The following is a 14,373-nucleotide window of genomic DNA, read 5'->3' as shown; positions in this document are numbered from 1 at the left end:
TCCAACCCCGTGCAATGCAGGAATCTTTTTGCCCAATATGGGACTCTGAGATTAAGAGTCACATGAGCTATCCCGGTTGCGGTGATATTTGGGACGAGGCAGCGTTTGAGTGTTTCAAAAAGCGTTATCACTTGATTTGGAAGAAAAGCCATTTTATATTTTGATTTCTGGTGCTTAACGCTTGAGCCGCTGGTTTCCTTCACTGCTTACCCAGGAGCCGGAGACATGATACTAATAGCATCTTTAAAACAGTTTCCTGGAAGATTTTTACCACGCCTTTCCAAAGCAGATTGTAATTTTGAAAAACCACACGCATAAACTCAAAAGCCCACAGAAACCGACAATCCTCAATCCTCCGGCTGCCGGCCAGAAAAAGTTCCCCTTCGGCAATGCAGACCCAGAGCAAGCAGTAGTTATTTGCGGCAGGGTGGAAGTTGATGTGTTAAGAGCTGCAATTCAGTGGTAGCTCCCATCCTTTTGCATGGAGAAACCCCTCGACATTTCCAGGTCGGGCTGAAAATAAAAGCCTCCTGTGGGAAACCTGGCTATTTTATTTATTTCATAAAATTTGCACAAGGCTCGATTGCAAAAAGAACAATGTCAAGTGTCTATTTGGTGCAATTAAAGAAGCCGGGGGCGCGTGACACTCATGGCACACCTTGCAATAAAGGCGTTTTTGGATGCAGGGAGGATGCGAACCCATTTACAAAAGTTGGGTTTTTCTGCAATAGCACCTGGCCACGTTTGCCATTCGCTCTCGGAAGGTGCAATGTGACACACAGACACAATCATAAAATTGGAAGGGTTCCCCAAGGGACATCTAGTCCACCCCACTGCAATGCGCACACGCATGGGAGCGCACGAGGAAACCCAACTAAGCTCTCCATCGTTGGGAAGTAGGGTCCCGTGTCGACATGGGGGGCGGTGGCTTGGGGGGGGTGGGGCGGGCTAAGGGAGGCCTTTCCGGCCATGCGCGCATGCTCTCGCCTCCGGAGGAGCGCTTGGGTATAAAGGAGGAGGCGCCGAGCCGAGCCTGCTCGTCCTTCGGCCCTTCCCAAATCGCGCAGCGGCCGGATCGCGGCACCATGATGGCGAGGCGGCTCCTCCTTGGTACCAGGCTCCTGCAGCTCCGCAGTCGGGGCTCCCTGGCCGTGAGTATCCCCGAGCCCAGCGCAAAAGGCAGCCCGGCTCGGCTGGGATGTCCTGGCGGGACATGTGCGTCCGGGAAGCGGGCAGCGCTCCAGAAGGGGGCGCTTCCCCCTCCTGCGTCTTTACGCGCGGCTCAGGTTGCGCGTTTGCGCTCTGGGTAGGCAGGGCCGGCGCGCCCAGGAGGCAAGGGGAGGCGACCGGTCATAGAATGGTAGAGTTAGAAGGAATCCCGAGGGTCACGTAGCCCCAACCCCTTACGAATTGCTAAAATACTAAAAAAAACCAGGGGTCTCTATAACGTTTAACCCGGGAGACACCAGCCACACATTGCAGTCCTGGCGCCAGGGCACATTGTCCAGACTAAATAGCATTCTGCTCCGGTAAGGTCTGATTCCCTTGGTTGAATCAACGAACGTAGGTAACATTAAAGTCATTAAAAAGCTCCTGTAGAAGTTACCCTTAGAACAGGAGAAGAAACACAAACCACCCCATCATGGTCCTTCAGTCCCATCCTAACCACAAATAAATTAGAGCAGGCATAGGCAAACTCGGCCCTCCGGATGTTTTGGGACTACAACTCCCATCATCCCTAGCTAACAGGACCAGTGGTCAGGGATGATGGGAGTTGTAGTCCGAAAACATCTGGAGGGCTGAGTTTGCCTATGCCGGAATTAGAGAGAGCCTCCCAAAAACTCTCCAAAGCTACTTCAGAAAATGATGCTACAGTTCCCAGCACCCTTGACAAACCTCAGCTCCCAGGATTCCCCTTTGGAGGGAACCATGTGCTTTGAATGTACAGTGGTACCTCGGGTTACATACGCTTCAGGTTACAGACTCCGCTAACCCAGAAATACTACCTCAGGTTAAGAACTTTACTTCAGGATGAGAACAGAAATTGTGCTCTGGCGGCGCGGCAGCAGCAGCAGCAGGAGGCCCCATTAGCTAAAGTGGTGCTTCAAGTTAAGAACAGTTTCAGGTTAAGAATAGACCTCCAGAACGAATTAAGTACTTAACCCAGGGTACCACTGTACTTTAAGTGCTGAAAACCTCTGTTCTTTCCTTGAATCCCTTGGCCCCACTCTAACTCTTAATGAATTTCATTCTTGCTACAACCAGGTGCACAGAAGCCCCTCCCCCCTCCAGAAACATTTTCATTTTTTTTAAAGCAAGGATAGCACTTCAAAGTTTGCACAGGCTGCTCGTAATTCCACCCAGCAAAATGGGTATAGCATTTGAATTATGAAGTCTGCATAGCTCAGTTGGTTAGAGCTTGGTGCTGATAAGGCGAAGGTTGCAGGTTCAAGTCCTGTATGGAACGGCTGCGTAGTCTTGCATTGCAGAGGGTTGGACTAGATGGTGCTTGAGGTCCCTTCCAGTTCTGCAATTCTATGATTCTGTACTTTGCAGGACTGGTGTAGCCACAGCCCCACACCTCCAAAGTGAGTGTATTAATAATAAGACTTTGTTTGCACTGACACTGGCAGGGTAGATCTTTAAATGAACTCACGGGGTCACTTTTTTGGAATGCAGTCCAGCAAAGAGAAGTTGCCCCAGTGACCCCTCTGTTACTTAACCAATTTCTCTTTTCATGCTTGGAAAAGTTTATGTGTAAGGCAGAGGTGTGTGAGAGAGAGGGTGGTGCTGCTGTTGTTAGAAGTTCCAAGAGCTTCTAGCAGTTTTTGGTTAGAAATACATAAATGCAATCCCCGCAAAGTAATAAAAATCCTGCTTTTTGAAATATATAATGTTTTGCATTGCTTTATGTTGGGGTTAGGGACATGGGTGGTGCTGTGGGTTAAAGCACAGAGCCTAGGACTTGTCAATCAGAAGGTCAGTGGTTCGAATCCCCGCAACGGGGTGAGCTCCCGTTGCTCGGTCCCTGCTCCTGCCAATCTAGCAGTTCGAAAGCACGTCAAAGTGCAAGTAGATAAATAGGTACCGCTCCAGCGGGAAGGTAAACGGCGTTTCTGTGCGCTGCTCTGGTTCGCCAGAAGCGGCTTAGTCATGCTGGCCACATGACCCGGAAGCTGTACTCCGGCTCCCTCGGTCAATAAAGCGAGATGAGCGCCGCAACCCCAGAGTCAGCCATGACTGGACCTAATGGTCAGGGGTCCCTTTACCTTTACCTTTATGTTGGGGTTGCATTTTATATGCACTTTTCAACAAACTGCCTCAGCTATTCCCCAAACAACCTGCTTGTTAAAGGCTTAATTATGCAGACCCCTTGGTGAAACTCTAACCTGGGGGCATCCTGATAACACTGACATTCAGAAACGGACTTTCTATTATGGTCAGGAAGAAAGAGATGACTGAAGAAACTTCGCTAACTGGGGGTTGTTTGACTAACAAACAATGCAAGGAGATTTCAACAGAAAGACGAGTTCTGCCTTTGCTAGTCTAAGTGAAATGGCTTATTGCTCTGTGTGTCTCTTAATTGCACAAGTATTTGTTTCATTGCAAAAGAATGGCTGGTATTTTTTCACACTGTGAACAGCTCATTTCATTGCTTTATGCCAAAGATCAGGAACCTGGGGCCATGCAAATATTGTTGGACCAGTTCCTTTAATCTCTGACTGAGGCAGATAGGAGATGGAGTTGAACAATATTTGGAGGGCCAGATTTGCCCATCCCCATCTACGGCCCAACAAGTAAATCCTTCCCCCAATTCTGCACGTTCACACTTGAGGTCTTATTTCGAATTTGGTGATACCGTTCTTCTTTTTAAAAGCTATTCGTCATAACAGTCAATCCATTGTTCTATCGCAACACTGTATGCTGCCTCCCAAGCGCTTGGTGCATTTAGGAAAGGCAGCAACCATGTTTGGTTAGAACAATAGGTCTGTTTGCTTTTAAAAATAAGAACACAGTGTCTCGAAAACATCATTTGCCCAGAGGAAAGCAAAAAGCCCACGAGAATAGAAATACAATTTGGAAAAGCACAAGCAAATTTTACAGCCTATGCAAATTGACTTTAAAGCTTAGCTGATTTCCCTCTCTTGCGAATGCACGCTAGACCTTTTAATTTTAAGAGCTCTAAAGTAGGAAAATGTTTGGCAGCCTTCTTACTTCTGCTGTTAAGAGACGGCGTTGGTCAGCATGGGGGGGTTTCCAACGCTCATCAGCCTCAGCCAGCTTGGCCAATATTCAAGGATGGTGAGAATTGTAGTCCATAAAATATGGAAGGCACCACATTGAATCATAGAATTGTAGTGTTGGAAGGGACTCTGTGGATCATCTCGTCCAACCCCCTGCAATGCAGGAATATGCAGCTATCCCATACAGGGATCGAACCTGCAACCTTGGCATTATCAGCGCCATGCGCTAGCCAGCTGAGCTATCCATATCATATTTCTTACCATCTTGAGATAGCTTGCTGATCCATTAAGCCAGCCTCACATTCCATTCACAGAAGCCTGGAACTGGAATGTGTTAGGATGTAGGAATTTTAAGAGCAGCCCTGCAGAAAAAGACTAAGGCTCCCATCTAATCCCATCTAATCTAATCCAGCCCCTAAGCCTTCCCCAGCAGAAAGACTAAGCACAGTTTCTTGCCTCTAATTGATGCTGCAGACCCTCCAACTGTCCCTATTTTCCAGGGATGTCCCTGATTAAGAGAAACCGTCCTGGTTTCTGATTTGATCCCGGAATGTCCCACTTTTCCTTAGGATATCCCTATTTTCATTGGAGAAATGTTGGCAGGTATGGAGTTATCCGGCCCCAAGGCAATCCTGCATAGGGCAGTTTTTTAAATGTTTAATTATATTTTTGTATATGCTGGAAGCAGCCCAGAGTGGCTGGGGCAACCCAGTCAGATGTGTGGGGTATAGATAGTAAAATTATCATTATGAAATGGGATGTCCTTATTTTCATCAGAGAAATGTTGGAGGGTATGCTAGTCCATCATCTTGCAATGCAGAAATATGCAGCTGTCCTATACAGGGATCGAACATGCAACCTTGGTGTTATCAGCACCATGCTCTAACCAACTGAGCTATTGGCTATCCATGCCCTCCACAACAATGAGAAGAGAAGAGCATGAGCCCAGAAGGCTGGAAGAAGCGTAATGGGAGAGTGTGCTTAGGAGATGATGGGAAGTTAATACAAAAACCCAGGATATTTGAGCCCCAAACACTGAGGCATGTGAGCCATGGGAAATTGAAGACACTCAGATTTATATATCTGTGCCAGGAGCCATAGAACCATGCAAGTTGTTCTGCATTCAGCCAGTGGTTTTGTCCTCTGGCAAACAGTTACAGTATTTGCTTTTAAAAAGTCACTCAGTTTCAGCACTGCTTGAAGCTCTCCTCTTCAAGCGTTGTAGGGACACAGGTGGTGCTGTGGTCTAAACCACCAAGCCTCTTGGGCTTGCCAATTGGAAGGTCGGCAGTTTGAATCCCCGCAACAGAGTGAGCTCCCATTGCTCTGCTCCTGCCAACCTAGCAGTTCAAAAGCACACCAGTGCAAGTAGATAAATAGGTACCGCTGCGGCGGGAAGGTAAATGGCATTTCCATGCGCTCTGGCTTCCGTCACAGTGTCTTCGTTGCGGCAGAAGTGGTTTAGTCATGCTGGCCGCATGACCCAGAAAGCTGTCTGTGGACAAATGCCGGCTCCCTCGGCCTGAAAGCGAGATGAGCGCTGCAACCCCATAGTCACCTTTGACTGGACATAACCTCCCAGGGGTCCTTTACCTTTACCTTGTTGATTTCCTTTAAAAAACCCACTGCATTAGATCCTAGCCTTTTTTGCATCCTAGCCCTGAAGTGGTGCCAAAAATCAGAGAAATCCAGATGTTCTAGAACTGCATGGAACTGCTAGATGGGGAACCAGCAGCTCTCCAGATGTTGTTAGATTCCAGCTCCTATCAACACCAGGGATGGTTGATGATGGTCAGGGATGATGGGATGGGATCAATAAACATCTGGAGGGTTGCAGGTTCCCCCATCCCTATGCTAGTGGGTTTACAATTTGGGTTTGTTTTCTACACTGATGAAGCCAACATTATGATGCTGCGCTTTGTTAAACAGAAGATTTCCCTTTATTTCTGTGTTTTTAGCTTCTGCCTCGCGGTTTGGCGTCTTCCCCGAAAACTCCTCAACACTCTGCACCTCAGAACCATGTCTACAGCACAGAGGGAGGGAGTGCCCGCAAACCATCCGGGCGCTATCCAGTACCCAACAAGAAGGATTTGCCATATGATATAGTAGAGCTCATGGAGGAAGTGGAAGTAAAGGTAAGGGGGAAATCTGCTGGGGAAGGTGGAATGTTGTCCTTTCAAAGAAACTTCTTCTTGTTGTTGTTGTTTAGTCATTTAGTCATGTCCGACTCTTCGTGACCCCCTGGACCAGAGCACGCCAGGCCCTCCTGTCTTCCACTGCATCTCGCAGTTTGGTCAAACTCATGCTAGTAGCTTCGAGAACACTATCCAGCCATCTTGTCCTTTGCCATCCCCTTCTCCTTGTGCCCTCAGCTTCATGATCTGTCCTTCCAGTGAGCACTCAGGGCTGATTTCCTTAAGAATGGAGACGTTTGATCTTCTTGCAGTCCATGGGACTCTCAAGAGTCTCCTCCAGCACCAGAATTCAAAAGCATCAAAAGCTTTTGAATTGAGGTACAGTGGTACCTCGGGTTAAGTACTTAATCCATTCCAGAGGTCCGTACTTAACCTGAAACTGTTCTTAACCTGAAGCACCACTTTAGCTAATGGGGCCTCCTGCTGCCGCCGCGCCGCTAAACACGATTTCTGTTCTCATCCTGAAGCAAAGTTCTTAACTTGAAGCACTATTTCTGGGTTAGCGGAGTCTGTAACCTGAAGCATATGTAACCTGAAGCGTATGTAACCCGAGGTACCACTGTAGTGTGTTAGGGAGAAGTCTCCTATCTGACATCCTAGCTTTGAAAGTGCTGTATTTTAACATGAGGAAGAATTCAAAGGTCCAGTCCTCTCCCCGACCAGCACTTCTTGGTGGTGCATCAAGACATCGCCAAGTGAAACCGCTAAACACACCCTTGTTCTCTTACAAGTGGCCTATGATGTGTTCAGTAGTGGCGCTGTGGTCTAAACCACTGAGCCTCTTGCGCTTGCCGATCAGAAGGTCAGTGGTTCAAATCCCCTCAACAGGGTGAGCTCCCATTGCTCTGTCCCAGCTCCTGCCAACCTACCAACACAAAAGCACGCCAGTGCAAGTAGATAAATAGGTACCACTGTGGCAGAAAGGTCAACAGCGTTTCTGTGCGCTCTGGTTTCCATCACGGTGTTCTGTTGAGCCAGAAGTGGTTCAGTCATGCTGGCCACATGGCCCAGAAAGCTGTCTGTGGACAAACACTGGCTCCCTCAGCCTGAGAGCGATATGGGCGCCGCAACCCCATAGTCGCCTTTGATGGGACTTAACCGTCCAGAGGTCCTTTACCTTTATCCCAGCTCTGCCGATTTGTATATCTTGTCCAATATGGGCTACTGTAATAGGTAGCAGTTACCCAGGGTTTTAGGGGGACATGGGTGGCACTGTGGGTTAAACTTCAGAGGCTAGGACTTGCCAATCAGAAGGTCAGCAGTTCGAATCCCCGCGATGGGGTGAGCTCCCATTGCTCGGTCCCTGCTCCTGCCAACCTAGCAGTTCGAAAGCACATCAAAAGTGAAAGTAGATAAATAGGTACCGCTCCAGCGGGAAGGTAAACGATGTTTCCGTGCGCTGCTCTGGTTCGCCAGAAGCGGCTTAGTCATACTGGCCACATGACCCAGAGGCTGTACACCAGCTCCCTCGGCCAATAAAGCAAGATGAGCGCCATAACCCCAAATTTGGTCACGACTGGACCTAATGGTCAGGGGTCCCCTTTTTACCCAGGGTTTTAGGCAGAGGAGAGGGTTTTTCCTAGTCCCAGCTTCCCTAAACCTTTTAAGTGAAGAAGCCAAGGATTGATAAGCTGAGACCTGAGTGCAAAACATGTGCTTTGCCACTTCCTCCCGCACTGCTAGGAGGATTGAGAAGGGGAGACTTGCTGTTTTCTAGTAATTCACCCGTGAAAGTGTGGGGGAGTGGAATGTTACTGTTAGGCTGTCTGTCATGTTTTTATTATGCTTTTATTGTTGATGTTCTGTAATGTGTTTTTAACGTTGTACACTGCCCTGGGATTTTCTGATAAAGGGTAGTATCTAAATTGAAATAATATTAATAATAATAATAATAATAATAATAATAATAATAATAATAATAATAATAAAGAAAACTGTATCAGCATCTTCTCTTAACCATTTTAAGGTGATTGACTGGTGTTTTTTCTTAATTCTTCCAACAGACTGGGTTTTTGCCCAACGTGTTTAAGGTTATGTCTCACCGACCAGCAGAATTTAGAGCATTCTTTGCTTATTACAATGCCATCATGAACAAGGAGACAGGTAAGAACAGAAACCATACTTGGTCTATCTTAATTCCTGAATTCCACTAGGGTTACCTATGGGTAAGATGAGCACTCATGCTACAGGCCTTCCTTGGTTCTGTCAACAGAAATAAGTACCAGGCAATAATAATTTCCACCGGTTCCAAGATTCTTTAAGGCCTCTAATCAACCAACAAACAAATAATGGCATTCTGGAACCCCTAGCTCAGCACTGCATTACCTCAAGGACTGCCTCTCTCCTAATGAAGAATCTACCCAGACCCTGAGATCATCTTCTGAGGCTCTTCTTCATGTGCCGCCTCCATGAGAGACATGGAGGGTTGCAAAATGAGAATGGGCCTTTTCTGCAGTGGCTCCCTGTTTGTGGAATGCTCTTCCCTTCTCGGTAGTGGCACCCGCCCTGTGGAACACCCTCCCATCAGATGTCAAAGAAATAAACAACTACCGTATTTTTCGCTCTATAAGACACACCAGACCACAAGACGCATCTAGATTTTGGAGGAGGAAAACAAGAAAAAAAATATTCTGAATCTCAGAAGCCAGAACAGCAAGAGGGATCGCTGCGCAGTGAAAGCAGCAATCCCTCTTGCTGTTCTGGCTTCTGGGATAGCGGCGCAGCCTGCATTCGCTCCATAAGACACACACACATTTCCCCTTACTTTTTAGGAGGGAAAAAGTGAGTCTTATAGAACAAAAAATATGGTATATGACATTTAGAAGACATCTGAAGGCAGCCCTGTTTAGGGAAGTTTTTAATGATTGATGTTTTAATGTATTTTTAACCTTCTGTTGGAAGAGAGGCTGGGGAAACCCAGCCAGATGGGCAAGGTAGAAATTATTATTATTATTATTATTATTATTATTATTATTATTATTATTATTATTTCCAGGGGGTTCGTCTGGCAACTCCATTATACACCTTTAGGCACCAGGCAAAAACGTTCTTCCTTAACCAGGCCTTTGACTGATTGACAGTCAATGCCCTTTTAAATGCGTTGGGTGGTTCTTGTTTTTATTTTTATGATGTGTTATGTAACCCTTGACCTTGATATTAAGAGTCTCATGCTGTTCCAACTGAGCCATCCAGAGCTTTTTTTCAATAGACCTGCTGCTGCTTCTAACTTGATAGCATTTGGACATCTTCCAACCCTTATTCTTTGGGAGTCCAGTCTATCTTATCTCTATAGGGTGGTATTTGTTAAGTGACTCAATCCCACTGCTGCTCTAGAAATATGACCCACCTTCTGCATGTCTCTTCTTCTATAGGAAGCCTAAGCAAGGCTGACAAAGAGCTCATTATTGTGGCCACGAGTACTGTTAACAAGTGTCCATACTGCGTGATTGCACACGGCGCTCTACATCGGATATACTCCAAAAAACCAGCGCTAGCAGATCAGGTTGGTACACGTGTCTGTCTTGCTCGTCTGTCTCATCTTACTCTGTTTCATTTCCTTGCTTAGAATTTCTCTCCTGTACAGTGGTACCTCTTGTTACGAACTTAATTCGTTCCGGAGGTCCGTTCTTAACCTGAAACTGTTCTTAACTAGAGGCGTGCTTTTGCTAATGGGGCCTCTTGCTGCTGCTGCACCGCTGGCATACAATTTCTGTTCTCATTCTGGGGCAAAGTTCTCAACTCGAGGTAACTCTTCCAGGTTAGCAGAGTTTGTAACCTGAGGTGTTTGTAACTCGAGGTACCACTGTACTTGTTTCCTTGCCACTCATTGGCTAGTTTCGCACAGATACTTGGTGAAAAAATTGCTAAACAGAGAAAGGAATTGTATGAAGGGGAATGTTTTTTTTTCTGGATTCAAATGCTAGTTTTTTCAATACAGTAATACCTCAGGTTACAGATGTTTCAGGTTGCATTTTTTCAGGTTACGGACGCGCCAAAACCCAGAAGTACCAGAATGGGTTACTTCTGGGTTTTGGCGGTCGCGCATGCGCAGAAGTGCTAAATCGCGCTTTGCGCATGTGCAGAAGCGCCGAATCGCAACCCATGCATGTGCAGACATGCCACTGCGGGTTGCAAACGCTTCAGGTTGCGAACGTGACTCCTGCACGGATCACGTTCGCAACACAAGCATCCACTGTATGTGAATTGTCCTTGTGAAATCTGCAAAGCAGTTTTATACTTTCCTGTGCATCAAACCGGGGATATGATAGCAAAGCTGTCTAAAAGTGCTTTCTGATGGATATTTATGATAGGTGACCATGAGAGGTTACTGAAGAAGGCATAACAAAAATTACGCAGTTATGATTCCTTGCATTCTGCATGATACAAAACTGTGGGCTTGATAAGTTTGTATTGTAGTACAAGATGCTGAGTACTTTGCCACTGGATCAGGTCATTTAAAGGTCCTTTGAAGCAGCTGAAAAAAGCTGTTTTCCAAAGGCTTAGAATTCTATAGAATAGGATTTTTCAGCAGATGCTAATCTTGCTGCCATTCATGCACTTTTAATCATTTTTGAATGTTTTTAAATACCTGGTTCTCGTTGATGATTCTAATGTTTTGCTTTCTATTTTTGTAAACCACTAAGAGGTTCTTTTACAATCAGGTGGTATATAAAATTTTGTCAAGTAAAATACAATAAATAAAATGGTGTTATGCTACAAACCCGAATTCTGCGTTCATCCTCTGAGGCTCTTCTTTGTGTGCCTGTTCCGTGAGAGGCTCGGAGGGTGGCAACATGAGATCAGGCCTTTTCTGCAGTGGCTCCCTGTTTGTGGGATGCTATCCCCAGGGAGACTCTCCTGGTGCCTTCATTACATATTGTTAGGTGCCAGGCAAAAATGTTCCTCTTCAACCAGGCCTTAATATTCCGCAGCCTTTTAAATGTGCTTGTGCGATGGGGGCATTGTTTTGTTGTCTTTGTTCTATTTGTTTGTGCTTTTACCTTGCATTTTTATATTGTGAACCCCCTGAGATCTTACGATGAAGAGCAGTGCAGTGGTACCTCGGGTTACAGATGCTTCAGGTTACAGACGCTTCAGGTTACAGACTCTGCTAACCCAGAAATATTACCCTCGGGTTAAGAACTTTGCTTCAGGATGAGAACAGAAATTGCATGGCGGCGGCGCAGTGGCAGCAGGAGGCCCCATTAGCTAAAGTGGTGCTTCAGGTTAAGAACAGTTTCAGGTTAAGAACGGACCTCCGGAACGAATTAAGTACGTAACCAGAGGTACCACTGTACTGTCTATAAGTCCAATAAATAAAAATAATTATTAATAAATAAATAAGAAGTTGCACCCTTTAATCCTTTACATCAACCTATTCAGGATCTGGCAGCAATGCACTGTGGTTCATGTTCACGGTTGCTCCCTAATCCTTTTCAGCACTCCTTCTCTTTGACCTAATGCTGCCTGTAAATTTGGTCCCCGTAACTGGTCTAGTAAGGGACACAGGTGGCACTGTGGGTTAAACCACAGAGCCTAGGGCTTGCCGATTGGAAGGTTGGCGGTTCGAATCCCTGCAACGGGGTGAGCTCCCGTTGCTCAGTCCCAGCTCCTGCCAACCTAGCAGTTCGAAAGCATGTCAAAGTGCAAGTAGATAAATAGGTACTGCTCCGGCGGGGAGGTAAACCGTGCGCTGCTCTGGTTCGCCAGAAGCGGCTTAGTCATGCTGGCCACATGACCCGGAAGCTGTACGCCGGATCCCTCGGCCAATACAGCGAGATGAGCGCCGCAACCCCAGAGTCAGCCACGACTGGACGTAATGGTCAGGGGTCCCTTTACCTTTACCTTAACTGGTCTAACGGTTGGCCATAACTGCCAATAACCTCCCTTGGCTCTGATTTTGTGCAGGTCACTGTGAACTGGCAAATGGCCGAGCTGAGTGATCGGGAGAGGGCCATGGTTGAATTTGCACTCGCCGTCTGCCGAGCGGATAATATCACCGAAGAGCACTTTCAGAAGCTGGAGGCGAACGGGTTTAACCGAGAAGATGCCTGGGACATAGGCACAATTGCAGCCTTTTTTGCTATGTCGAACCGCATAGCTCACTTCACAGATATGCATCCAAACCCAGAATTCTACATCATGGGAAGGATACCGAGAGAGAAAGAGAAGAGCGACGCCTCCTAACAAGGCTTTCTGGCACCCAAATCATTGCAAGGACATTGGGCTCAGTGACAGGCAGAAGGTCAAGATGGGCAAATGTTGCATCCACTGAAAAATGAAATGTGCTTCACTTGCTGTTGTGCTATACTTTTGAAAAACGTTTTCCGGTAGGGTCTCGATTGTAATGAGGTGCTCTGAAGACACGGCAAGATTGGAGATTTGCTGCTCAGTTTCTTTTGATTGTAATAAGCTGTATACTGTGATTTCTTCATAACTGCAGAGTTAACACTTTTGTCATATCGGTTGTTTCTAATAAACGTATTTGAGCAAATACATATCTGCTGTAGCAAATCTTTTAACGGCCAGAAATTGGAAAGAGCTTTTTATGTATACACTGGAGAAAAGCTGGAGGAAGATCTCCTTTCCTCTACAAGTGTAAAATCTCGTTGGTCTCCTTGGAAGGTCTTCTCAGGAACAATTCCATCTGCATTTTCCCAACCTATACAAATGGGGAAAGTTTTCTAAAGTCAGCACCCCACAGCTCTGCTAAGCAAACTTGATGTCTTACTGTTTCCTTAATTCTTACAAGGGGAATAAACAACTATTTTCCATGAAGAAACATGTTCCTTGTCTCACACATTGGTTGCAGTTTTGACCTTAGTTGTAACAATTGTATAAATGTCTTTCCTGGAAAGAATGTACTTTAAAGTTTGGATTCCATATCTGCTTTAACACTAACTTGTCTGAGGCCTTTGCCTATTGTACAGGAGATCTCAGAACTACCTGCAGGCAGGTACTGGGTCCAAAATGCATTCGGTTTGATTCACAGCCTCACATCTTGTTGCATTTTTCATCAAACGTCAAAACTAGAATGGAGTTGAACCTCACCTAATTCTGTCCCTCATAGATGAGAGGCTCTGTAAGAAACAATTAGATGCCCTCGTATGGGATCTGTTGCAGTTCACATCCCAGGTCAAAGTGGGCTTTTTCTCTGTGAAAAGAATGCCCTGGAGGTAGAAAGTCTAATAAATGCTGACCTTGAGAGACGGGCATAAGAAGAGAGTCAATGTCTATGAATGAGGCATACTGCACTATGAAATTACTGCAATGACATCTAATGTCATCGGCCTTTCCTGATAAACACCCTAAAGATCAGACCTTCCCTTATAATTTGACAACACTTGTACAACCAGTCATGCCATGACTACAATATATCTGCATTCAGCTGATAACACATGGTTAGTGTCTTTTCTGATCGATGGAAGGGCTGTAGTTTTGTGGTAGAGCAGGGGTCAGCAAACTTTTTCAACAGGGGGCCAGTCCACTGTCCCTCAGACCTTGTGGGGGGCTGGACTCTATTTTGGAAAAAAATAATGAACGAATTCCTGTGCCCCACAAATAACCCAGGGATGCATTTTAAATAAAAGGACACATTCTACTCATGTAAAAAATGCTGATTCCCGGACCGTCTGCGGGCTGGATTTAAAAGGCTATTGGGCCAGATCTGGCCCCCGGACGTTAGTTTGCCTACCCATGTGGTACAGTATTTGTTTCGGATACCAAAGGGCCCAGGTCCAATCCCTGACGTTCCCAGGAAGGGCAGGGAAAGCCTATCTTAAAACTGTAGAGAACAGCTGCCAATCACTAGATTTGGGGACAGGCAGGAAATCTCTGGATCTCCTGATCTCTGGGTGATTTGCAGTAGATTAGAAAACATTTCTGACACCCTTTTCTTTAACAATAGCAGCAACAGCACAACTGCCTTCCCACCC

General features: G+C 46.1%; 1 protein-coding gene across 1 annotated transcript; it reads left to right on the top strand.

The window, feature by feature from the left end:
* Nucleotides 1-962: 962 nt before the first annotated feature.
* Nucleotides 963-12,936, top strand: LOC128404712 (uncharacterized). Its single transcript, XM_053370554.1, has 5 exons — nt 963-1,151; nt 6,203-6,379; nt 8,443-8,542; nt 9,811-9,941; nt 12,347-12,936. Exons 1-5 carry the CDS (start codon nt 978-980, stop codon nt 12,623-12,625), a joined length of 861 nt encoding a protein of 286 aa, XP_053226529.1. The 5' UTR covers nt 963-977; the 3' UTR covers nt 12,626-12,936.
* Nucleotides 12,937-14,373: the final 1,437 nt, after the last annotated feature.

Source organism: Podarcis raffonei, chromosome 17, assembly GCF_027172205.1.
Source record: "Podarcis raffonei isolate rPodRaf1 chromosome 17, rPodRaf1.pri, whole genome shotgun sequence".
NCBI lineage: Eukaryota > Metazoa > Chordata > Lepidosauria > Squamata > Lacertidae > Podarcis > Podarcis raffonei.
Note: the sequence above shows the minus strand (reverse complement) of the source record. Positions and strands in the feature narration are given on the sequence as shown.